The sequence below is a fragment of the Thamnophis sirtalis genome, unplaced genomic scaffold (assembly GCF_051295495.1).
Source record: "Thamnophis sirtalis isolate CommonGarterSnake01/CBP01778 unplaced genomic scaffold, rThaSir2_p1.2 scaffold_2, whole genome shotgun sequence".
Lineage (NCBI taxonomy): Eukaryota > Metazoa > Chordata > Lepidosauria > Squamata > Natricidae > Thamnophis > Thamnophis sirtalis.
This window is the reverse complement of record NW_028261382.1, coordinates 109,886,062-109,908,959: the sequence shown is the minus strand read 5'-3', so window position 1 is coordinate 109,908,959 and position 22,898 is coordinate 109,886,062. Positions and strand designations below refer to the sequence as shown.

Here is a 22,898-nt window from a genome sequence, read left to right as displayed (position 1 = left end):
AAGAGGAAGAGGAAGAGGAAGAGGAAGAAGAAGAAGAAGAAGAAGAAGAAGAAGAAGAAGAAGAAGAAGAAGAAGAAGAAGAAGAAGAAGAAGAAGAGCAGTGTTAGGAATATAATCTAACAGTTGGGTTGGCAATATATAAATCATGCAACAATGTTGTACCTGTTTCTTTAAAGCATACTGTAAAATGTGATTGATTGCTGTTTTCCTCAATCGGCCATAAGAGGGAGCTCACTGTTAGCTCTCTGTTTGTTAGATGCTGGGCTGATCTGATCTGAGTGTTTTGGAAGCTGGCTGTTAGAAAGTGCCATGAGCTATTGTAAGTTTTGCAACTGCTAGCAAACTTTGAGTACCAGACTGTTTGTATGATAAAGGACTATGTTATCTGGATTATCCCTTAACTGAAAGACATTGATGACTGACTATCTTATCCGTGTATGACTTGGACTGTTTGATGGCCTCTGATACCTCTATTTCCACGAAAGGAAAAGCCTACTTAAACTGCAGTGTCTCTGTATGCTGGTTTGTGCGTTCTCCAACACAACTCTCACAACGCTCCTCTGAACGCACTCACTCTCCCAACGGGGACCTTACCTATCAAGCAGCTCTGAAATTCTTTGTACGAAAAGAAGATGGATGGGACAAATACAGGGGAGAAAAGGATGGACGTGCCTTTCTGAATCCAGAAAGAAACCAGTAGCGCTATTTTCCACAAAGAACAGCATCTTAATCCTTTCAAGAACGGAGCCCAGTGGTGGGCTCCTACCAGTTTGGACCGGTTCAGATGAACTGGTAGTGGTTTGGCGCCCTGGAAACAGCAGCAACCCAGGCCGTCTATGCCCCGAAACGATGCTCCGGGTGGCGCTGTAGGCGCCGCCAACTTGTCTTTTGCTTCTGTGCATGCACAGAACCATTTTAATTGCACTGTGCATGCGCGCGGGCTGAGACCCTTGCTAGATTACCCATATCAGAACTCAAAAAGAACAAAACATTTGCTAGACCAATACTCTAATACAGCTCATCTGTCTGGAACCCGCACTGCATATCGGACCTTAATACAATTGAGCGAGTCCAGAGATATTTCATGAGAAGAGTCCTCCACTCCTCTATTCGCAAACCTATGCCACCAGACTTGAAATTTTGGGAAATGGTACTTATTTATCTACTCACATTTGTGTCAGTGGTGGATACTGCAAAATCTCTATTCCTACCCCACTCCAGGGGAAGGATACTGCAAAATCTCTGTTCCCACCTGACTCGGGGGGCCAGCCAGAGGTAGCATTTGCTCCGATCTACTCAAAATTTCCGCTATCAGTCCTTCAGAACCTTATGGATTTCACTCCTGATTTGCATGCTTTCGAACTGCTAGATTGGTAGGAGCTGCAGCAAGGGACGAGAGCTCACTCCATCATGTGGCATTCGGGTTTCGAACCTGGGCTGCTGGCTTTCCAGCCGACAAGCCCAGAAACCACTGAGTCACAGTTCTATTCTCCTTATCCTCTATTACAGTGTTTCTCAACCTTGGCAACTTGAAGATGTCTGGACTTCAACTCCCAGAATTCCCCAGCCAGCATTCGCTGGCTGGGGAATTCTGGGAGTTGAAGTCCAGACATCTTCAAGTTGCCAAGGTTGAGAAACACTGCTCTATTAGACCATAATATAAAAGTGGATTAGCCCATGCAATGAATTGGATATCTTCCAGACAAAGATGATGAAAGTATGCATGTCTATGAGTCTGCTCTAGAATAGGTTACAATCCCTGGAAAGTTGGCTGCCTAGCAGGACATAGATGACAGATTTCCATCTGTGCTCTGATGCATCTCCAGATGGTCTCCACACTATATGTAGTAATGGCAGCTTGAAAAAAAAAGGCCATAAGAATGATATCACGAAGGCACAGAAATCATAAATATAGGGATGATTTTTTTTTAAAAAAAATGTCCATTTCTATCAGAGAGTGGCTCAAAATATTAGAAAATCTTTTCTCTCGTTTAATTGAGGGTCCACCAGTTTTCACATTTCTTGGTTTTATCTTTCCTGGGGAAAACATGAGACTTGTATGCAAACCAGCTGCAATCTGTAACACATATATTTTGATCTAGAACAGGGATGACAAATCTTTTTTTCTCTTGGGTGCCAAAAACGTGCGCACGCTCATGCCCACACCCATAATTAAATGCCCTCCCCCCATGTTGTGCCCACCTGCGCATGCATGCACGCTTGCCTCCCCTGCTGCCCCCACATGCACGTGTACATGGCTTTCTTGGAGTCTGGGGAGGGCGAAAATGGCCTAACCCCCAGGCCCTCCGAAGGCGAGAAACAGCAGGTTTCCCGACTTCTGGTAGGGCCGTTTTTTGCCCTCCCCAGGCTCCAGAGGCTTTCCTCGAGCCTGGAGGGGGCAAAAACAGCCTCCCCTGCCCCTTGGAGGCCCTGCTCTGCCCCCCCCCGAAATGACCCATTTTCAGAACTTCCAGTGTGCCTGGTAAGTTTGTTTTTTGCCCTCCCCAGGCTCCGGAGCCTTTCCTGAAGCCTGGGGAGGGTGAAAACGGCCTCCCCATGCCCTCTGGAAGGCCAAAAATCAGCTGGCGCATGCACGCTGGAGCTGACATAGGGCAATGCCTCCTGTGCCCTCAGATATGGATCTGCACACCACCTGTGGCACGCGTGCCGTAGGTTCACCATCATGTATCTAGAATATGGCTTAAGCCGTAAAGTAATAAAATACTATCAAAGCATAATAGGAGCAAATTCAGAGTAGGAAACTCAAAGATGGCCTGCCCCTGAGTAAAGTACAGAAGTACAGAAAACTAGAAGGGACATCAGATATATATAAAAACCCCTCCCTTTCTATGACCCCATAATCCCTTAATTTGAATTAGAGTTGGGGCAACTGGATGGAACTGAGAATTTACTGGCCGAATACACTTCCTGATGCCCATGCAGTGTTCACAGCAGAGGGTTTTTTGTTTTTTTTGCACCCTAAGAGAGAAAAATATCTGCGACTACCTAAGACTGAACCTTTTGAGTGGGTTATTCTGTTATTAATATTCTGATGACTCTGTTATTCTGTTATTCTGATGACCCGTTTAATGACTGCATCGCTTAGCGACCCAAATTCTTATTCAAACTGTGATTGTAAATTGAGGACTATCTGTAAATCTCACCGTCATTACCACCACCAATCATCAACTAAGCCTGTAAACCAGAGGTGGGTTCCTACCAGTTCGCACCTATTCGGTAGAACCAATTCGTCAAATCTACTGAACCGGTTAGAAGAGGTTCCACCAGTGGACCCGGAAAGCAGGCCACACCTACAGAAGAGGTTCCAAATTTTTTTGAAACCCCCCCACCCCCCCCACAGAGACAGACAGACTGACAGAGAGAGAGAGAGAAAGAGAAAGAAAGGAAGAAATAAATAAAGAAAAAAGAAAAAAGAAAGAAAAAGAGTGAGAGAGAGATGAAAGAAAAAAAAGGAACAGAGACAAAAGGAAGGAAAGAGAGAGACAGAGAGAGAAAGAGAAAGAAAGAACGAAAGAACGAAAGAAAGAAAGAAAGAAAGAAAGAAAGAAAGAAAGAAAGAAAGAAAGAAAGAAAACACATGGCTGGCAAGCCACTCCCACCAGGTCACATGGCTGGCAAGCCACTCCCACAAAGGAGGCCACATCCACAGAGTAGGTTCCAAAAATTTTTGAAACCCACCACTGCTGTAAACATAGTTGAGAGGGCCCCCCCTTTTTTTGACAATACATTTTTCTGTACTTCCAGCTTCTCCTTACATGAGCAGAAGAGTGGAGAGGAATAGTATGAACTCTGATAACCAAAGCTGTAGGCCGCTAATCACAGGACAGCATGCCATATTGAGCCCAACTAAAATTAGTTCATAAGAGCAGATGCATTCCTCGATGACTCAGCGAGATGTTTTTCATTCATTGAATATTTACTCATTGAATATGATGGATTAGTAATAGCTCGCTCATGTCATGACTTAATGAATGAAGATGAAACATGAATCATTGCAGCTTAAGGGGTTCTTGAAGGCTATTTAGCTGAAGTTTACTCTTGACCTACGGAGTGCAAGAGAACATCTTACCTCAGCATGAAAACCTCACCAAGGAGAGAGTGCCAGGAGTAGGATTCTACTCCGACTATCAGCTGGGAGCGAACCGGTTCGCTCCGACTTTGAAGTGGGCCCATTCGCCTGCCCCTGCATTATACTGCGTTGAAGAGCCGAGGTGGTGCAGTGGTTAGGGTGCAGTACTGCAGGCCACTTCAGCTGGCTGTTATCTGCAGTTCAGCGGTTCTAATCTCACCGGCTCAAGGTTGACTCAGCCTTCCATCCTTCCGAGGTGGGTGAAATGAGGACCCAGACTGTGGGGGCGATATGCTGACTCTGTAAACCACTTAGAGAGGGCTGAAAGCCCTATGAAGCGGTATATAAGTCTAACTGCTATACTCACCTATATTTCCTTTCCCAAAGGCCAGCTGATGGGCACAGCCGAGTGGATTGCTGTGCCTCAGCTGTTTTTCTCGCCAGCAGCAATGTGGAAGGTGAGTTTTCTCTAAACTGTGCATGAGTGCAAAATGCACACTCAGAGAACCGGTTGTTAAACCGGTAGGATCCCACCCCTGGCAGAGTGCCATCCTCGGAGATGGATGTTTAATGTACATTATTGCTGGTAAGAACAATTCTGAATGCCAGAAGATAGATGTCAGATTAAAATAAGGTTTTGTTTTTTTGTTTTTACACAGAGCACAGTACAATTTAACCGTGGAATTCTCCAACAGAAAATGTGTTGCGTTTTGTGTTAGAGAATCTTAATAGTTGCAAAGGAGACTAATTTATGAAGAAAAGCGTTTTAACAATATCAGTTTTGATCATCATTGATGATTCAGACTACGACTACCAGATGAAGTACCCCAGATGAACTACACAGGAAGTTGAATTCATCTCCTACTTTTGAGCTTCGAGATAATGAACAAATTAAAGGACTAGGTAAATTTTGGTTTAATCTGATTCCCCTCCTTCAATTTATTACAACCTATGACAAAATTCCCAGGGATGATTCGTGAAAAACATATGAAAAACATATGAAAAATACAACACGTCAGAAAATAAGCAAGAAAAATTGACATTGAATAAAGTCAATGAAGTTCTGCGGCATTTATTTATTCCAAGAAGTCAATCGGAACATTTTTTTTTCTTTCGATCTCTCTCTTACCCCGCAGGCTAGGAAATAATGGATTGTTTCTCCTATGACCTATGCCATATTATCAATTGTGCAGAGTCTTTCAACCAGGACCGATATACCAAATTCTTGGCAGACGCTAAGAGTGTGCTATTAATCTCAGTTAGGAAACTTGGCTCTGAAGAAACATGGAGAAAGTTGGATACCATATCTCCAAAGAAATTGAAGAAGAGGACAACTCATCTGTCAATCAAGCAACCCAGTGATCTAATAGTCCTAGGGTTTAAATGTTGTGACTCCTTATTCTATCCTTTACCCTGTTTTCCCAAAAATAAGACCTCCCCGGATAATAAGCCCAATCGGGCTTTTGAGTGCATGCACTAAAATAAGCCCTCCCCTGAAAATAAGCCCTCCCCAACAATATTGCAACACAGTAGCAGCCATGAGGTGACCATGTTCACCGCCTCCTACACCTCAAAAATAATAACACCTCCCCCAAAATAAGTCCAAGGGCTTATTTCAGGGGTCAAAAGAAAATAAGATCCTGTCTTATTTTTGGGGAAACATGAGAGTAGTAACAGTCTTCTTACTGATCATTTCTCACATGTGGAGGTTACTTGCACCATTTGTTGATAACAAACGTAGCTCCTTTGCCAGATTCAACCGTCTTGTTTAGTGTCCACAGCAGTATTTCATAATCTTGAAGACTTTAAGATCTGTGCACTTCAACTCTCAGAATTCCCCAGCCAACCATGCTCCACGCAACTTAAAGTAGCTAAGGTTGAGAAACATTGGTTTACAGAGTGGTTCTGAATGCAGGAAAGACTTTTCTCCAATAGAACTCAGTTTAAGACTATGAAAATAGGCCACATTATTAAAAGCATTTATTTTCCACAAAGGACATTTGGGTACATCAAGAAAAATGGAGAATACCACTTGCTATCTGTCCTGGTTTGAGTCAGTTTCTCAAGGAACATTATCTAGAATAGAATAGAATAGAATAGAATAGAACAGAATAATAGTTGGAAGGGACCTTGGAGGTCTTCAAGTCCAACCCCCTACCTAGGCAGGAAACCCTATACCATTTCAGACAAATGGTCACCCAACATCTTCTTAAAAACCAGTATTGGAGCATTCACAACTTCTGGAGGTAGGTTGTTCTACTGATTTTATTATTCTGTCAAGATATTTCTCCTCAGTTCTAAGTTGCTTCTCTCCTTGATTGGTTTCCACCCATTGCTTCTTGTTCTACCCTTAGGTCAGTGATGGGATTCAAATAATTTAACAATCGGTTCTCTGCCTTAATGATTTCTTCCAACAACAGTTCACCAAACTGCTCAGAATGTTACCGGTTCTCCCGAAGAGGTGCGAACTGGCTGAATTCCACCACTGTCTCAGGTACTTTGGAGAATAGTTTGACTCCCTCTTCTTTGTGGCAACCCCTGAGATATTGGAACACTGCTATCATGTCACCCCTCGTCCTTCTTTTCATTAAACTAGACATAACCAGTTCCTGCAACTGTTTTTCATATGTTTTAGTCTCCAGTCCCCTAATCATCTTTGTTGCTCTTCCCTGCATTCTTTCTAGAGTCTCAATATCTTTTTTACATCGTGGCAACCAAAACCGGATGCAGTATTCCAAGTGTGGCCTTCCCAAGGCATTATAAAGTGGTATCAACACTTCACATGATCTAATTTCAAGAAACATGAGATGGAAAGGAAACATTTGCTTCAAATGAAGGAAAAGGCCATTTGGCAAGGGAAAGAAATGGAAGGAATGGATAACTCAGTAAGATTAAAATCAGGGCTATTTCAAGACTGCGCAACAATTATGTACAGCCTGCCAAGCACATGTTAGTTGCGCCTGCCTTAGACTGAAAAACTGAGATGCACTCAGAAACTAAAAGCAAAATTTTGTATTTGCTCTTGTGAGTCACCAAAAGGTGCAAATCTGATTTAGGTGTCACTTTGCGTATGCATTTCTCTTTTTCCATCCTGCTTCTCTACCAAAGTTCAGAAAAAAAAGGCATCAGCAGTTGGACTCACGTGTGCTAAGCGATCGAATCTGGCAAAAAGTTCATTCAGCATCCGAACCAGCTCTTGAGCCGATAATGTTGTAGAGAGATTGGTGAATCCTTTCACATCTGCAAAAAGAATGCTGAACACAGAAAGAGGATGGACAATCAGATTAATAAGGATATAGTAGGGCAACTCAAAGAACAATGCTACATAGGGATGTATTCATGTCTGATTGATCCTGTCATATAGAAAGGAAAGGAATAGAATAGAATAGAATGGAATGGAATGGAATGGAGTGGAGTGGAGTGGAGTGGAGTGGAGTGGAATGGAATGGAATGGAACAGAACAGAACAGAACAAGGAATAGAATAGAATAGAGCTTTATTGTCACTTTAAATGTACATTAATTAGCATTCAGCTCTCAAAGGATAACCATTTTGCATATACCGGCGCACACACACATATATATGACACAGAGAAACAATATAGTCCAGGTTGGATGTACATATGTATATGGCAAGAAAAGCAAATCTTTCAAGTTTACTAGATGGATGGCATAAAGGACAAAGCTGTTACAGAATCTGGTAGTCCTGCTAGAAATACTTAGAAATCTCCTCCCAGAGGGGAGCAACAGAAATAGACCGTGAAGTGGGTGTGTGGGGTCTCTAACAATGCTTTGAGCTCTAAGCGTATAGTATTTATAAGCAGCATCCTGAATAACAGGAAGCAAGCTTCTTATAATCTTCTCAGCTGTCCTCACCACTCTCAGTATGGACTTTCTATCTGAGGCACTTAAGTCATCAAACCAAACCAAACTTTTAGTGACAACCGTTTTTTTCCCCCCGGAGTATAAGACACACCTTTTTCCCTCAAAAAAGAGGCTGAAAATCTGGGTGTGTCTTATACAATGAATACAGCATTATTTTGCCTCTCGAAGCCCCGCCCCCTTCACCAAAATGACCATGCATACCCTTATGGAGGCTTTCAGAGAGCTCCTGGGGGCTGGGGAGGGCAGAAATGACCAAAACCGGGGCGGTTTTTTGCCCCCAGCCACCAGAAGCACTCTATAAGCCTCTGTAAGGCTATGAATGCAATTTTTTGGTCCCAAGGTCATGTGATCACCTTTTGCAGCCTTCTGACAATCATAGTCAATGGGGAAGCCAGATTCACTTAACAACTGAGTTACTAACTTAACAATTGCAGTCCTCCACTTAACAACTATGGCAAGAAATGTCATAAAATGGGGCAAAGCATACTTAACAGCTGTATTGCTTAGCAACAGAAATATTGAGGTCAATTGTGGTCATAAGTGAAGGGCTACCTACACCGGTGAGTTTCATTTATTTTTACCACCAGTTCGCCCCGCGCTTAGATGCTCGCCTTGTGTGTGAACCTTCTGTGCATGCGCCCAGCCTTCTGTACATGCGCTTTGCTCATGTGCGTGCCTTCAGTGCATGTGCCTGACCTAAAAAACATGACTAAATAGGATGGCATAGTGCCAGAGCGGGATCTCCGCTACCGGTTCATTTGAATTGGTTGGAACCAGCTGAATACCACCTCTAACTACCTATAGTAGTTAGGCTGGCAACATTTGTCTCTGCAATCCCCCAATGACCACCTAACCCCACGGCCCTTAACTCTAACCAGGGAGAGGGAGTGGGAAGGAGAGAGGGGGGGAATCAATTTATTAAGCCTATGATAAGATGGTATAGATAACTGGAGAATTCCTCTCAAGTATAATAAACTATGCAGGCCTGAATACCATATTTTTGGAGTATAAGGTGCACTGGAGTATAAGATGCATCAATATTTTGAACAGGCACATTTTTTAAAAAAGTTTTTGCACTGCAGACCTCCCAAAAATGGTCTGGTTTTTTTGTCAAAAAAAGGCCATGCATAACCTTTAGGTGGCTTATAGAGTGTTCCTGGGGACTGGGGGGGGCTAAATTGAGCAAAAAATGGCAGGTTTTTCGGTCATTTCTGCCCTTCTCAGCCCCCCAGGAGCACTCTGAAAGCCTCCTAAAGGCTATGCACGGCCATTTTGGTGAAGAGGGTGGGATTTCAGGAGGGTAAATTGCTGTATTCAGTGTATAAGATGCACCCAGATTTTCAGCCTCTTTTTTGAGGGAAAAAGGTGTGTCTTATACTCTGAAAAATAACGGTAGTTATTTAAACTGAAGAGTTTTTAAAATTGTGATTCCAACTGGCAGGATTGTTAGCTAGCAGCCCAAGCTAAATTGGGTTTCAGGATGCCCTATTCCATTTGGGAGGGTTATTCCTTTCTCATCCATGCTTTGATATCTCTGCTGAAAAGATTGTAGGCTGAAGTTTAATCGTATTTACAAGGAAGCAAGTCTCATCAATTCTGTCCAGGCATCCTTTGAAGTTAGCATGCTTGGGATGGGAGCCTCACTGGGCTACAGTGGAAAACTGGAGCGCTAAAATCAAATCAAATCCTCTCATTTCTACCACAAAGTGAAGCGAGAAAAAGAAGGCTGGGATATTTTGAGGAATTAAGACAGGGACATTTCCGTTTTCAAACAGGAAGAAGAACAACAAGGAGAGAACAGTCGTGGGCTTCAAAAATTTCAGCCATGGGTTCTCTGCCCGGTTGCTGAGGGGGTGTGGCCATGGTGGGCATGGCGTGGAGTAGTCAGCATCCTATACCACGGCAGGGGGGGGGCTGTTTTTGCCTTTCCTAGGCTCCGGAGCTTTCCTCGACCCTCTGGGAGGGCAAAAACTGCTTCGCCCAGGCTCCAAACGCCCGCTGGAGGCAGGAAACAGGCCCATTTTTGGCCTTCTGGAACTTCTATAAGGTTTGTTTTCTCCCCTCCGTGAGCCTCCGCGTGGGCCATGCATTTACCTCACATCCAAAATGGGCCACATGGAGACTCTTGGGAGGGGCAGGGTGGGCGGGGCCAGCCAGGGGTGGCATTTGGAGGTTCTGCAAACCAGCCATAACATTAGCTAAAGTTTCTCCCGAACCTGGGCAAGCCCGTAGCAGCCAACCCCTGGAAGAGAAACTCAACGTTTCAGAAATGTCTCTTAACCTTCAAAACCGATGAGGAAAGAACTGACCAAAAGAGGAACATGCATTCAGCTGAAGAAGACAAGATTAATCTGAGGGAAAAAAAGAAAGGAGAAGCACCTGACGTTTTCATAACGGTGAATATAGATCTTATGGAACTGATGTTGCAAATGTTCGTCCTCCACATTGCTCATGTCATTAATCATTTCTAGCACAACAAATCGAGGTAACACAGAGAGAACCAGCCGCTCCTGAAACAGCAAACAAAAATAGGGAGGGGAGTTAATAGCCTCTGGATTTAATGAACCAATAAAATTGCAACCAACCCAAAATTTAAAAAAAAAACAACCCACTTCCACCTGAAGTCTTAAACATATCTCCTGATCCAGTAATATATAAATATTGGAAAATATTTATGTATTTGAATCTTTCATTGGTGAAGATTCGGGTGAGCTTGGCCTCTGTATAAATTTGATGAAGGGATGAATGAATTAAAATAGAAGCACTTGGACAGTTCTTTTGAAATGTATTGAATTGTTTTCCTTTTTCACTAAAAACAACTGTGCAATGGAACATTGTTTAAAAGGAGATAATCTCAGACATTCGATCCACTATCACCCCGACTCAAATCAAATTGCAGGGAAAAGAAATGTAAAAGGTCAAAATAGCTCAGGAAACAATTTGGAATCTTCGCAACCTTTGAGAGAAAGGCATGTTCCTGCAAGATCCATTTAAATCTTCTGCCACAGCCTCTTGGAAAAAAAAAAGTTAAGGGATGAAACGTAGGTTATCATAGACCAGCATATTTCCTTCCTCCTTCCTGTTTCTGAGGGTCCATCAGATTTGGTTCCAGCAGAGGTGGGTTCCTACCAGTTCGCACCTATTCGGTAGAACCGGTTCGTCAAATCTACTGAACCAGTTAGAAGAGGTTACACCAGTGGACCCGGAAAGCAGGCCACATCTACAGAAGAGGTTCCAAATTTTTTTGAAACCCACCACTGGTCCTTGGATATGATTATTCTACACTATCATGCTCATATTTACAAAACTCAGTGCCTCTGTGAAAGGGAAGGATGACTACTGCGTTTGTGGTGCAATCAGAACATTGCGTGTGTTGAAGTTGTTTTAACGCAAACCAAAGATGCCTTTTAAAAAACAAGTTTACGTCATATTCTTCTGCATGCCAGTGCTGTGTGTGAGGTAATTTAAGGTGGTTCTGACAAGTGTCTTCGGCATCTTCATATCCAGTCACATGGGCGGCAAGCCACTCCCATCCGGTCACATGGGCAGTAAGCCACTCCCACAAAGGAGGCCACACCCACAGAGTAGGTTCGAACAATTTTTGAAACCCACCACTGGGTTCCAGCCACTGGAAGTTGAAGTCCTCATATGTCAAAAATGGCTGAGGTTGAAAAATAAGACACTAGACCAGGGATGGTGAACCATTTCAGCATCAAGGGCCCAAACCAGAACAAGCACACATGCCGCATGCATGTGCCCATGCTGGAGCACTGAAAACACAAAGAGCAGCCGGCCAGCGCATGCTTGCCTGTTTTTGGTCATTTGGGGGGCCATTTTCAGGTTGTTTTTTGGGCCGTTTTTTAAGCAAAAACAGCCCCAAAAATCACCTGAAAATGGTCCAGAAAAAGGCCTATTTTTCAGGCCATTTTCCAGCCATTTTTCAGTGCTCTGGTACCCGCGAAGACCAGCTGGTCTTGAATGGGAGAAGTCCACCATTTTGATTTCTTCCTTTTGGGAGTTTAATACTTAGTCGTAAGCACTGCTTGGTCTGCAGGCCAATTATTATTGAGCAGGTATGCGGGTTTCAATGTACTAGACTCATCCTAAATCAGGGGTTCAGGCAATCGTCTAGCTAGGATTCTGGCCGGTTCGGTGAACCCCCCAAATGCCACCCCTGGCTGGCTCCACCCACCCCTCCCCTCCCCAAGACTCTCCACGCAGCCAGTTCATCATTCAAGGCAAGTGCAGAGCCCACACGGAGAGTTGAGGAGAGTGAAAAACGGGCCTACTGGAAGTTCTGGAAATCCAGAAATAGGCCATTTGCAGCCTCCGAGGGGGCTTCCGGTGCTCGGGGAAAGTATTTTTTGCCTTCCGGGAGGCTCAGGGAGGGGAAAAAACACACACACACCGCCGCCGTAGTGCAGGAGATTGACTAGGCCACACCCACCATGGCCACGCCCACCCAGCAACGGGACAGCAAACCCATTGCTGTAACTTTTGAATCCCCACCCCTACCCTAAATTATAGTTTTAGTCCTGCATCCCCACAGCCTCTCTTCATAACAGCTTTCCATTATCCAATTAAAGTCTGTTTGAATCCTAATGCAGCACCCGAAACTAAACTCAGTTGATAAATGCAGGTTTGAAAGAACCCATTTCTTGCTGTAGTTAGAAACCTATATTTCTATTAACAAAGTGTAGAAGGACTGCTTTACTGAAGAGGAATGCTCAGTAGGAAGAATGGAAGATTAATGAGTAAGATCAATGCATAGTAGCAGATTTCCATCCTATGTCTCTGGCTGTTTTGTATTGGTATTGCCTTTGTCTTGTAGCTTAAAAAAAAGTACACACAATTTTGGAGGAGAGAACTCACTTCACACATAAAAGAATTTAAATCAAGATTCATTCTCTTATTCCCCCAAACTTTGCCCTGGAGTAGAATAAATTCATGTATGTATGTATGTATGTATGTATGTATGTATGTATGTATGTATGTATCTATCTATCTATCTATCTATCTATCTATCTATCTATCTATCTATCTATCTATCTATCTATCTATCTATCTATCTATCTATCAGTGGTGGGTTTCAAAAATTGTTCGAACCTACTCTGTGGGTGTGGCCTCCTTTGTGGGAGTGGCTTGCCACCCATGTGACCAGATGGGAGTGGCTTGCCACCCATGTGACCGGATATGAAGATGCCGACGACACTTGTCAGAACCACCTTAAATTACCTCTCACACAGCACTGGCATGCATAAGAATATGATGTAAACTTGTTTTTTAAAAGGCATCTTTGGTTTGCGTTAAAACAACTTCAACCCATGCCATGTTCTGATTGCACCACAAACGCAGTAGTCATCCTTACCTTTCACAGAGGCACTGAGTTTTATAAATATGAGCTTGATAGTGTAGAATAATCATATCCAAGGACCAGTGGTGGGTTTCAAAAATTTTTGGAACCTCTTCTGTAGGTGTGGCCTGCTTTCCGGGTCCACTGGGGGAACCTCTTCTAACCGGTTCGGTAGATTTGACGAACCGGTTCTACCGAATAGGTGCGAACTGGTAGGAACCCACCTCTGGTATGTATGTATGTATGTATGTATGTATGTATGTATGTATGTATGTATGTACGTACGTACGTACGTACGTACGTACGTACGTACATTGCTGTTCCTCTGGACCAGTGCTTATCATATATCTCATTCCATTGAAGGAGGAGAGAAATTAAACTTCCTGTGCTCTGCCCAAATGTTTGAATATAAATAGTTACGGATGATCTCGCCTTTTAGCTCAAAGCAAGATGACTCACACCTTTTTATCTACAGATTTTCAGCCGAATGAATGACTTTGGCCACCGGTAAGCTCATAAAAGAATATTCAAGAAAAAAGTACCCATTTTCTTCTTCGGTGCTTAAGCGTTTCCTCTTTTTTTAAAAGTCATTTCTCACAGCACTAATAGCCCTTTTTGTCTTCATTCTAGGGGATTTATGTATTGTTCCCAGATTCTTATTAGGCTTGGAACTTATTTTAAGGCGAGAAAAGCTCAGCTTCAAATAAGTGTTTTTCACCAAGAACCGATGCTTTAATCCTAAACCTGAAGATTGGATGAAAATATTCAGTATTCTTAATTTTCTGCAAGAACAAAAACGCCGCCAGAAATCTTCCACTGTTGCAAAGCCAAGGTCAGAATGGGGGGGGGGGACACAGGGGAAGTTTTCCAGGTGTTCCCTCTGACCTTACCTGCCGCTGATTTTCTGTTTCCAGCCGCAGTCGAGCTTCTACACATCTTCGGGTTTCTAAGAAGGCTTGGCGTTGAGCTCGATCCGACAGGTAGCTAATGAAGATCCCAGCAGTATTCATGCACATAAATAAAACTGCCTGAGCTGCCGTCTGGGGGAAAAAACAGGAAATGATCATAAATGAGGGGCCTGTGTTCAAATTTAGTACATTTCTTTTTTTCTTTTTACAACCTGAAATCCCTTTCTGGGGATTTCCCCCAGTGGTGGGATTCAAATAATTTAACAACCGGTTCTCTGTCCTAATGACCAGATGGGTAGGCGGGGATTAGTGGTCATGTGACCGTGTGGGTGTGGCCAACTCAACATTACTCAGGTCGATGGGCGCGTCATCTTAGCTGTTCCAATGTAATAAGGGTTAACCGGAGAGGCAGTTTCTGTAAGCAGGGCAATAAAGATTAAGCTAGAAACAACATCAGAATGTTTCCTTCCTGCCTTCCTTACAGGATTAGCCCTGTAAAGTGGAAAAAGATATCTTCCAACAACCAGTTCTCTGAACCTCTTGGAAAGTTAACAACCGGTTCTCCCGAATAGGTGCAAACTGGCTGAATCCCACCACTTTGGTCAGGAGTGGGATCCTACTGGTTTAACAACTGATTCACTGAGCGCGCGCCTGATGTCCCTGGCGAGTGCTGCGTGCTCATGCACAGTTCAAAGGAAAACAGCTGAGATGCAGCAATCTACTCTGCCGCACCAATCAGCTGGGCTAAAAAACAAGGAAATGTAGGTGAGTATAACCTGGGGGTGGGGGGCATGGGGGGAGGGCCCACCTGAAGATCGGAGCAAACCAGGTCACTCTCAGCTGACCTTAGGAGCTACCAGTTCACCCAAACCAAGCCAAATCGGTAGAATCCCACCCCTGCCTTTGGGATGACTGAATGGAGTGGAGCGTTTACTGGCTGGGTGCCTTTCCTGATGCCTATGTGGAGTTAGCAGCAGATATTTTCTCTCTGCAGCCTGATAGTACAAATACAGGTAGACCTGGACTTACAACCCCAATTGAGCCCAACATTTCTGCTGTTAAGTAACACATTTGTTAAGTGAGTTTTTGCCCCATTTTATGACTTTTCTTGCCAGAGTTGTTAGGTGAATCACTGCGGATGTAAAGCGAGGAACATGGCTGTTAAATGAATCTGGCTTCCCCATTGATTTTGCTTGTCAGACAGTCGCAAAAGAGAATCACGTGACCCCAGGACATTGCAGCCATCCTACATACGGTATGAGCCAGGTGCCAATAGTCTCAATTTTGATCACATGATCAGGGGGGGGAATGCTGTAAAGGTTGTAACTATGAAAAGCAGTCATAAATCACATTTTTCAGACCCATTTGAACAGTCACTAAATGAACTGTTGTAAGTTGAGGACTATCTGATATTCTCCATTATTTACACATTCAGGCTCTAGTTAACTAAAATGATACGTAGGTGATCAACCATCTGTCTTTTGCCCAATGAGCTGAAATCGCTTTGTACAATCCCCAAACTATACTGTTGTGGCCCAACAGGAGCCGTTGCTGCTGCCACCAGACTCCGACAGCGAGGGGCCCTATGAGTCGGCTCTGGAAGATGTGGAGGACCCTGGACAGGGTTCTGACTCCCGAGCAGGGCGCAGAGAGGCTGGTTGGCCACCAGGAGGCGCCTGAGGCCTGGAGCAGCGGTGAGAGCCAAAGGGAGTGTGCTCCTGAAGTCAAGCCTTGGAGCAGTGGGGAGAAGACAAGGGAGTGTGATCCTGACATCATGCATTGGAGCAGTGGGGAGGAGACAAGGGAGTTGGTCCTGGATGCCCGGCAACGGAAGGTTAATAGGCGTAAAGAACAGTTACGCAGTTACAGGAGATAATTGGACTCAGCTGGTGGTAATTAGGCTCCTCTCAAGACTACAAAAGGAATGGCTTTCTACAAGCTCGTCGCAGAAATCAACGTATTTACTAGAGCTGGAGAAGCTATCGTGGCTATCTTGGCAGGCTGGATTGCTCCCAAGGTCAGTCTGTGCTGGATTGCTGCCAAGGTCTAGTCTGTGTGTTAATTAATCCTTGAAGTATCTTTGTCTAGGCGTGCTTTGGTGTATGAAGAGGGGGGTCAGAACACTATACTATGGGTATCTATTTGAGATGTTGAAGAAAGTGTAAGATGTAGCGCTCCCATGAAGGAAAACTAGCTGTCACAATTGGAGCAATAAGTTTCCAATCATTTCGTGCTGTAATAAAGTCACATAACAGAATCCCTCATAATTCAGGATTTGCAAACACATCGATGCTTTTTAATTGATCCCATTAACACCCTCCGATGAATAAACCGAGGGCGGAATTGATTAATGCACTTAAGAAATACTTCTTCTACATTAATCCACGTTTGTGTGGAAATTCTAGCAGAGGAGTGTCACTTTCGTATATCCTCGACCAAGAACAAGATATTCCTGTTATCTAGGATGATCATCCTTTTCTACCAAGCATGCAAATTCAGGAGGAAATCTATTTACAACACCCTGCCCTAGTCAGTCAGAGTAGTTGAGTCAACATTCACAATCAATGGACTGACACAAAGAAGCCTTTCCTAAGTGAGATACGAACATACCGACTTTCTTTGCATGACTGCAGAGGTGGGTTGCTACTGGTTCGCACCAGTTTGGACAAACTGGTAGTGGAAATTGTGACTCGGTCGCCGAGCTGGTAGGGATGGCAGCAGTGGTGGGTTTCAAAAATTGTTCGAACCTACTCTGTGGGTGTGGCCTCCTTTGTGGGAGTGGCTTGCCACCCATGTGACCGGATGGGAGTGGCTTGCCACCCATGTGACCGGATATGAAGATGCCGACAACACTTGTCAGAACCACCTTAAATTCCTCACACACAGCATTGGCATGCATAAGAATATGATGTAAACTTGTTTTTTAAAAGGCATCTTTGGTTTGCGTTAAAACAACTTCAACACACGCCATGTTCTGATTGCACCACAAACGCAGTAGTCATCCTTACCTTTCACAGAGGCACTGAGTTTTATAAATATGAGCATGATAGTGTAGAATAATCATATCCAAGGACCAGTGGTGGGTTTCAAAATTTTTTGGAACCTCTTCTGTAGGTGTGGCCTGCTTTCTGGGTCCACTGGTGGAACCTCTTCTAACCGGTTCGGTAGATTTGATGAACCGGTTCTACCGAATAGGTGCGAACTGGTAGGAACCCACCTCTGGATGGCAGGCTCGCCACACCCCTGAACCGGTTCCCCGGTTGCTGCGGCATGGCATTTTTAATGTTCTGCATATGCGCAAACCTATTTATAGACACCTGCTCATACACAAAGAAACAACGATAATGCCGGCAGCAATCCACCTCTGGATTACTGTCAGAATTTGAATATTAGCATTCGCATCAGTGGTGAAATTCAAACATTTTTTGCTACTGGTTCTGTGGGCGTGGCTTGGTGAGTATGGCAGGGGAAGGATACTGCAAAATCCCCATTCCCACCCCACTCTGGGGCCAGCCAGAGGTTGTAATTGCCGGTTCTCTGAATTACTCAACATTTCCACTACAGGTTCTCTGTCAGAACCTGCTGAATTTCACCCCTGATGAGCACCAATTTACAAAGCCTTAGTACAGCCACACTTGGAATACTGCATCCAGTTTCTGGACACCACAATATTAAAAAAAAGATATTGGGAGTCTGGAAAGAATGCAGAGAAGAGGCCTAAAGCTCTCAACATCAACAAGGGTGATCAGAGAGCTGGAAGCAAAAACACATGAAGAACAGTGCCCAGGAATTGGGTGAGTCTAGTCCCGTGATGGCAAACCTGTGGCATGTGGAGTCATTTTTTAGGGCACATGAGGCGTTGCCCAGTCAGCTCCAGTGCACCAGCTGACTTTGGCCTTCTTTTTCGACCATTTTTTGCTCTCCAGAAGCTTCCCTGAAGCCTCCGGAGGGCAAAAACCCCACTCAACTTGCAAACTGAAAGTTCGGGAACAGATTTCCAGTTTGCACGTTGGCCGTTTTTCACCCTCTGGAGCCTTCAGGAGGCTTCCCTGAAGACTCCGGAGGGCAAAAAACGACCCTAAGGGCAAACCGGATGTCACCATTCCCAAGCTTCAGGTTCCCAGTAAGGCCGTTTTTTGCCCTCTGGAGGCTTTAGGGAAGCCTCCTGAACCCTCCAGAGTGCCTCTGGGGGGGGGGGGGTGGAGTGGCTGTTTATGCCCTCTCCTGGCTCCTGGAGCCAGGGGAGGGTGAAAAATGGGTCCATTGCATGCCAAAAGTGGGGGAGAGGGAGAGGACAGGGGTCACGCACGTATGTGCATGGGGGGGGGGGTCATATGCATAGCATTATGGGTGTGGGCACACCCATGCACGTGCCACCTGCACTCCCCCTGCTTTTGGCACACAATCTGAAAAAGGCTAGCCATCCCTGGTCTAGCCTCATGAAAGGAACCAGGGGAGACATGATAGCAGTGTTTCAATATTTGAAGGGAGTGAAACTACTTTCCAAAGCACCAAAAGGCAACATGAGAAATAATGGATGGAAACTAACCAAGGAGAGAAGCAAACTAGAAGTAAGGAGAACGGGAGAGGAATAAGCCATGGAACAACTTGCCTTCAGAAATTGTGGATGCTCCATCACTGGAGGCTTTCAAAAAGGGACTGGACAACCATTTATCTGAAATGGTAAAGGGTCTCCTGCTCGGTTCCACCACAAAACCGCGGTAGACTAAAGCGCGCTCGATGAAAGCGCGTACGTGACGTCATCACAGTGCGACGAAAACATCGCGCTGTGAGCGGTAAATTTAAAATTAAAGCGAAAACCTTACCCTAACCCCCCCAAACCTAACCCTAAACCTAACCCTAAACCTAACCCTTAACCTAACGCTAAACCTAACGCTAACCTTTAACCTAACCCTAAACCTAACGCTAACCTTTAACCTAACCCTAACCCTAACCCTAAACCTAAACCTAACCCTTACCTTTATGTGAATCGGCTTGCTTTAATTTTATTTTAATTTTAATTTAATTTATTTTTAATTTTTTTCATCGCGCTGATGATGATGTCAGGTACGTGCTTTAATCGGGCGCGCTTTAGTGGACCGCGGTTTTGACGGGTCACGCTCCTGCTCGAGGGGGGGGGTTGGACTAGAAGTCCTCTAAGGTCCTTTCCATCTCCATTAATCTATATTCTATGTTCTAAAACCAAGTCAACATTTGGGCTACGAAATAATTAGATTCTGGCTGGCAAGAGCAACAATGGAAATGTAACAAAATTGTCTTCTGGATTTCGATGGAAGCCCCTAAAACACAAAGTGCTGACTCTGCGGGGAGATTAAAAAGAGAGATAAAGAAGCACTTGGAAGCATTAAACTCTCGCTGAACTACAAATGTTTGCAAGGGATGAGTCATGGTTCCCGAGTCAGGACTGATTGCAAACACAATTAGCCGTTTTTAATATATTTTTATTTCATTTATTTTCACAGAACATCTTGTGACTCGCTTGGCAGTTTGGTGTAATATAGGAGGAGAGAGATCAGGAAAAACATACATCATACTCAGCATGGTGCTGTTGTTATCGCTGTCGGTTTATTTGGGGATATAATGAACACAGAATGAAATCATTCGGCAGGTTCATATTTAGGCTTTGTGGCTCAGTAGTTTTTGAGGAAGGGTTGGGGGCAGTGGTGGGTTCTGGCCGGTACGGCCCAGTACGGCTGTACTGATAGTAGTCGGGAGCAGCAGCCGCCGTACTGGTGTCGGTAGCTCGTTTGGCCCATCCGCCCGCATTCCATACCTGTTTTTGAAATAACCGGGCCAATTGCGCATGTAGGCACAGTGTGCAGCACCTGTGCAACCTCAGACGAGCAGCTGGGTGTTGCAGGGGTGTATTTGAGTATTTGAGTAGTTTATTTATATGCCGCCCTTTTCCCTGGGGGGACTCAGGGCGGCTCACAATTTGGAAGGAAGGGAGGACAAACAAATTAACACATAAGACAGTACATCATTAAAAGCACAACATTCATACAATTTGGGTGGGTTGGGGTCTTAAACCCAGGCCTGACGGGACAGCCAGGTTTTAAGGGCTATGCGGAAGGTCTGGAGGGTGGTGAGGGTACGAATCTCCACAGGGAGATCGTTCCATAGGGTCGGAGCTGCCACCGAGAAGGCTCTCCTCCGCGTGGTTGCCAGTCGACATTGACCGGCAGATGGAACTCGGAGGAGGCCTAATCTGTGTGATCTAATTGGTCGAGTGGAGGTAATTGGCAGTAGGCAGTAGCAGTAGGGTGGTGGAATGCGCGTGCAGGCACAGTGCACATCCAGCGCATGCATGAAGAGACCACGAGCAGCATACCAGTAGCGACGGTAAGAGCAACCCACCACTGGTTGGGGGGTATTTTTTGGCTATACAAAAGTGCACCATAGTTGTGGTAATAGATCTTGGCCACCAAACCTAGCATTCTTGGACATTTTGAAAATAGCAATAGCACTTAGGTTTATATACCGCTTCATGGTGCTTTACAGCCCTCTCTAAGTGGTTTACAGAGTCAGCCTATTTTCCCCAACAATCTAGTTCCTCATTTTACCCACCTTGGAAGGTTGGAAGGCTGAGTCAACCTAGAGCAGTGATGGGGAACCTTTAGCCACAAAGTGCCCAAACTGGAAGGGCGGTGTGCTTGTGTGCCAGAGCACCAGAAACCTGATGATCAGGTGGCCGGTGTGCATGAATGCCTTGGAAATATGACAATCAGCTGGCCAGCGTGCATGTGTGACGGCCAGGTGGTCGTCAGGTTTCCAAAGCATGCATGCACGCCGGCCACCTGGTCGTCAGGTTTTTGAGGTTTGCATGCACCTCGGACAGCTGATTGTTGGATTTCCAAAGTGTGCATGCATGCCGGCCACCTGGTTGTCGGGTTTTTGAGAGGTGCATGTGCTTCGGCCATCTGGTCATCGGGTTTTTGAGGTGTGCATGCACTCTGGCCAGCTGACTGTTGGATTTCCAAAGTGTCCATGCATGCCAGCCATCTGGTCATCAGGTTTCCGAGGCATGCATGCGCACCGGCCAGCTGACTGTTGAATTTCCAAAGTGTGCATGCATGTCGGCCACCTGGTTGTTGGGTTTTTGAGATGTGCATGCGCTCTGGCCAGCTGACTGTTGGATTTCCAAAGTGTGCATGCACGTCAGCCACCTGGCCATTGGATTTTTGAGATGTGCATGTGCTCCAGCCAGCTCTGTTGCATTTCCAAATTGTGCATGCACGTCGGCCACCTGGTCGTCGGGTTTTTGAGATGTGCATGCACTCCGGCCAGCTGACTGTTGGATTTCCAAAGTGTGCATGCACGTCGGCCAGCTGGTCATCGGGTTTCTGAGGCACACATGTGTGCCGGCCAGCTGATTGTTGGGTTTCCGAGGCATGCATGCATGCTGGGCACCTGGCCATCAGGCTTCTGACACTCTGGCACACACATACATGCCTTCCAGTTTGTGCCTAAAAGGTTTGCCATCACTGCTCTAGGTTGACTCCTTCCATCCTTCCGAGGTTGGTAAAATGAGGACCCCATCAGAAACCTCATGACCAGCTGACTGAGCTGAGGCAACAGTGTGCATGCCCACAGAGAGGGCTCTGCGTGCCACCTCTGGCACTGTTGCCATAGGTTCGTCATCACAGACTTAGAGCCACTCAGAATCGAACTGGTGGCAGTCAGCAGAGTTACTTGCAATGCTGCATTCTAACTACTGTGTCACCATCAATAGAATAATGACAGTTTCTAAACGTTAAGGTTGCCAAGGTTCAAAGTAAATGGGTTGAGATCTTCTAGAGGGCTGACATGATAGCAGTGTTCCAATGTCTAAAGGGCTGCCACCAAGAAGAGGAGGTCAACCTATTCTCCAAAGCACCTGAGAGCAGGACAAGAAGCAATGGACGGAAAATAATCAAGGCGAGAAGCAACCTAGAACTAATGAGAAATTTCCTGACTGTTACAATTAGTGGAACAACTTCCCTCTAGAAGTTGTAGATGGTCCAACATTGGAGGTTTTTAAGAAGAAATTGGAGATGTGTCTGCAATGCTATAGGGCAGTGTTTTTCAACCACTGTGCCGCGGCACACTAGTGTGCCGTGACATAGTGTAAGGTGTGCCGTGGGAGAATTACTTTATATATAGTCAATATAGGCACAGAGTTAATTTTTTTTAACATTTTCTAATGGTGGTGTGCCTTGTGATTTTTTTCATGAAAAAAGTGTGCCTTTGCACAAAAAAGGTTGAAAAACACTGCTATAGGGTTTCCTGCTTGAGCAGGAGGTTGGACAAGAAGACCTCCAAGGTCTCTTCAACTTCGTTATTCTGTTAGAATTTTAAATTCACAAGGAAAAGAATTTTGCAGGATCTGGGAAGGACATCATGATAACAGCTTCTATTTGGGGTACACGTCAGCATCAGAGGGACATTATTTGCATCAGAATATCACATCAGACCTTTAATCATAGTTCCCTTTCCGTGGATACCATGATTCCCATTGTTCAGAGATCAAATGAAATTATAAAGTATAATTTGTTTCCCAGAAGGGTGATGATGACATGATCCAAAATGAGAATAAATTTTAAAAAAATGAGCAAATGAAACTCTGAACACAGGCATACTTGGTGTAGTCATATCAGTCTGGAG

The 22,898-nt window shown here is 44.8% G+C and overlaps 1 protein-coding gene across 3 annotated transcripts in view; it reads right to left on the bottom strand.

Annotated features, from left to right (window-relative positions):
* ADCY8 (adenylate cyclase 8) overlaps positions 1-22,898 on the bottom strand; it is a 138,996-nt gene that overhangs the window by 66,339 nt on the left and 49,759 nt on the right. For all 3 annotated transcript variants that reach the window (XM_087706676.1, XM_087706677.1, XM_087706678.1), the window contains exons 2-4: positions 14,217-14,366; positions 10,353-10,483; positions 7,233-7,344 (exon numbers count right to left, since the gene is read on the bottom strand). In XM_087706676.1, coding sequence (XP_087562802.1) covers positions 7,233-7,344; positions 10,353-10,483; positions 14,217-14,366 — 393 coding nt within the window. The remainder of the gene's footprint in view (positions 1-7,232; positions 7,345-10,352; positions 10,484-14,216; positions 14,367-22,898) is intronic.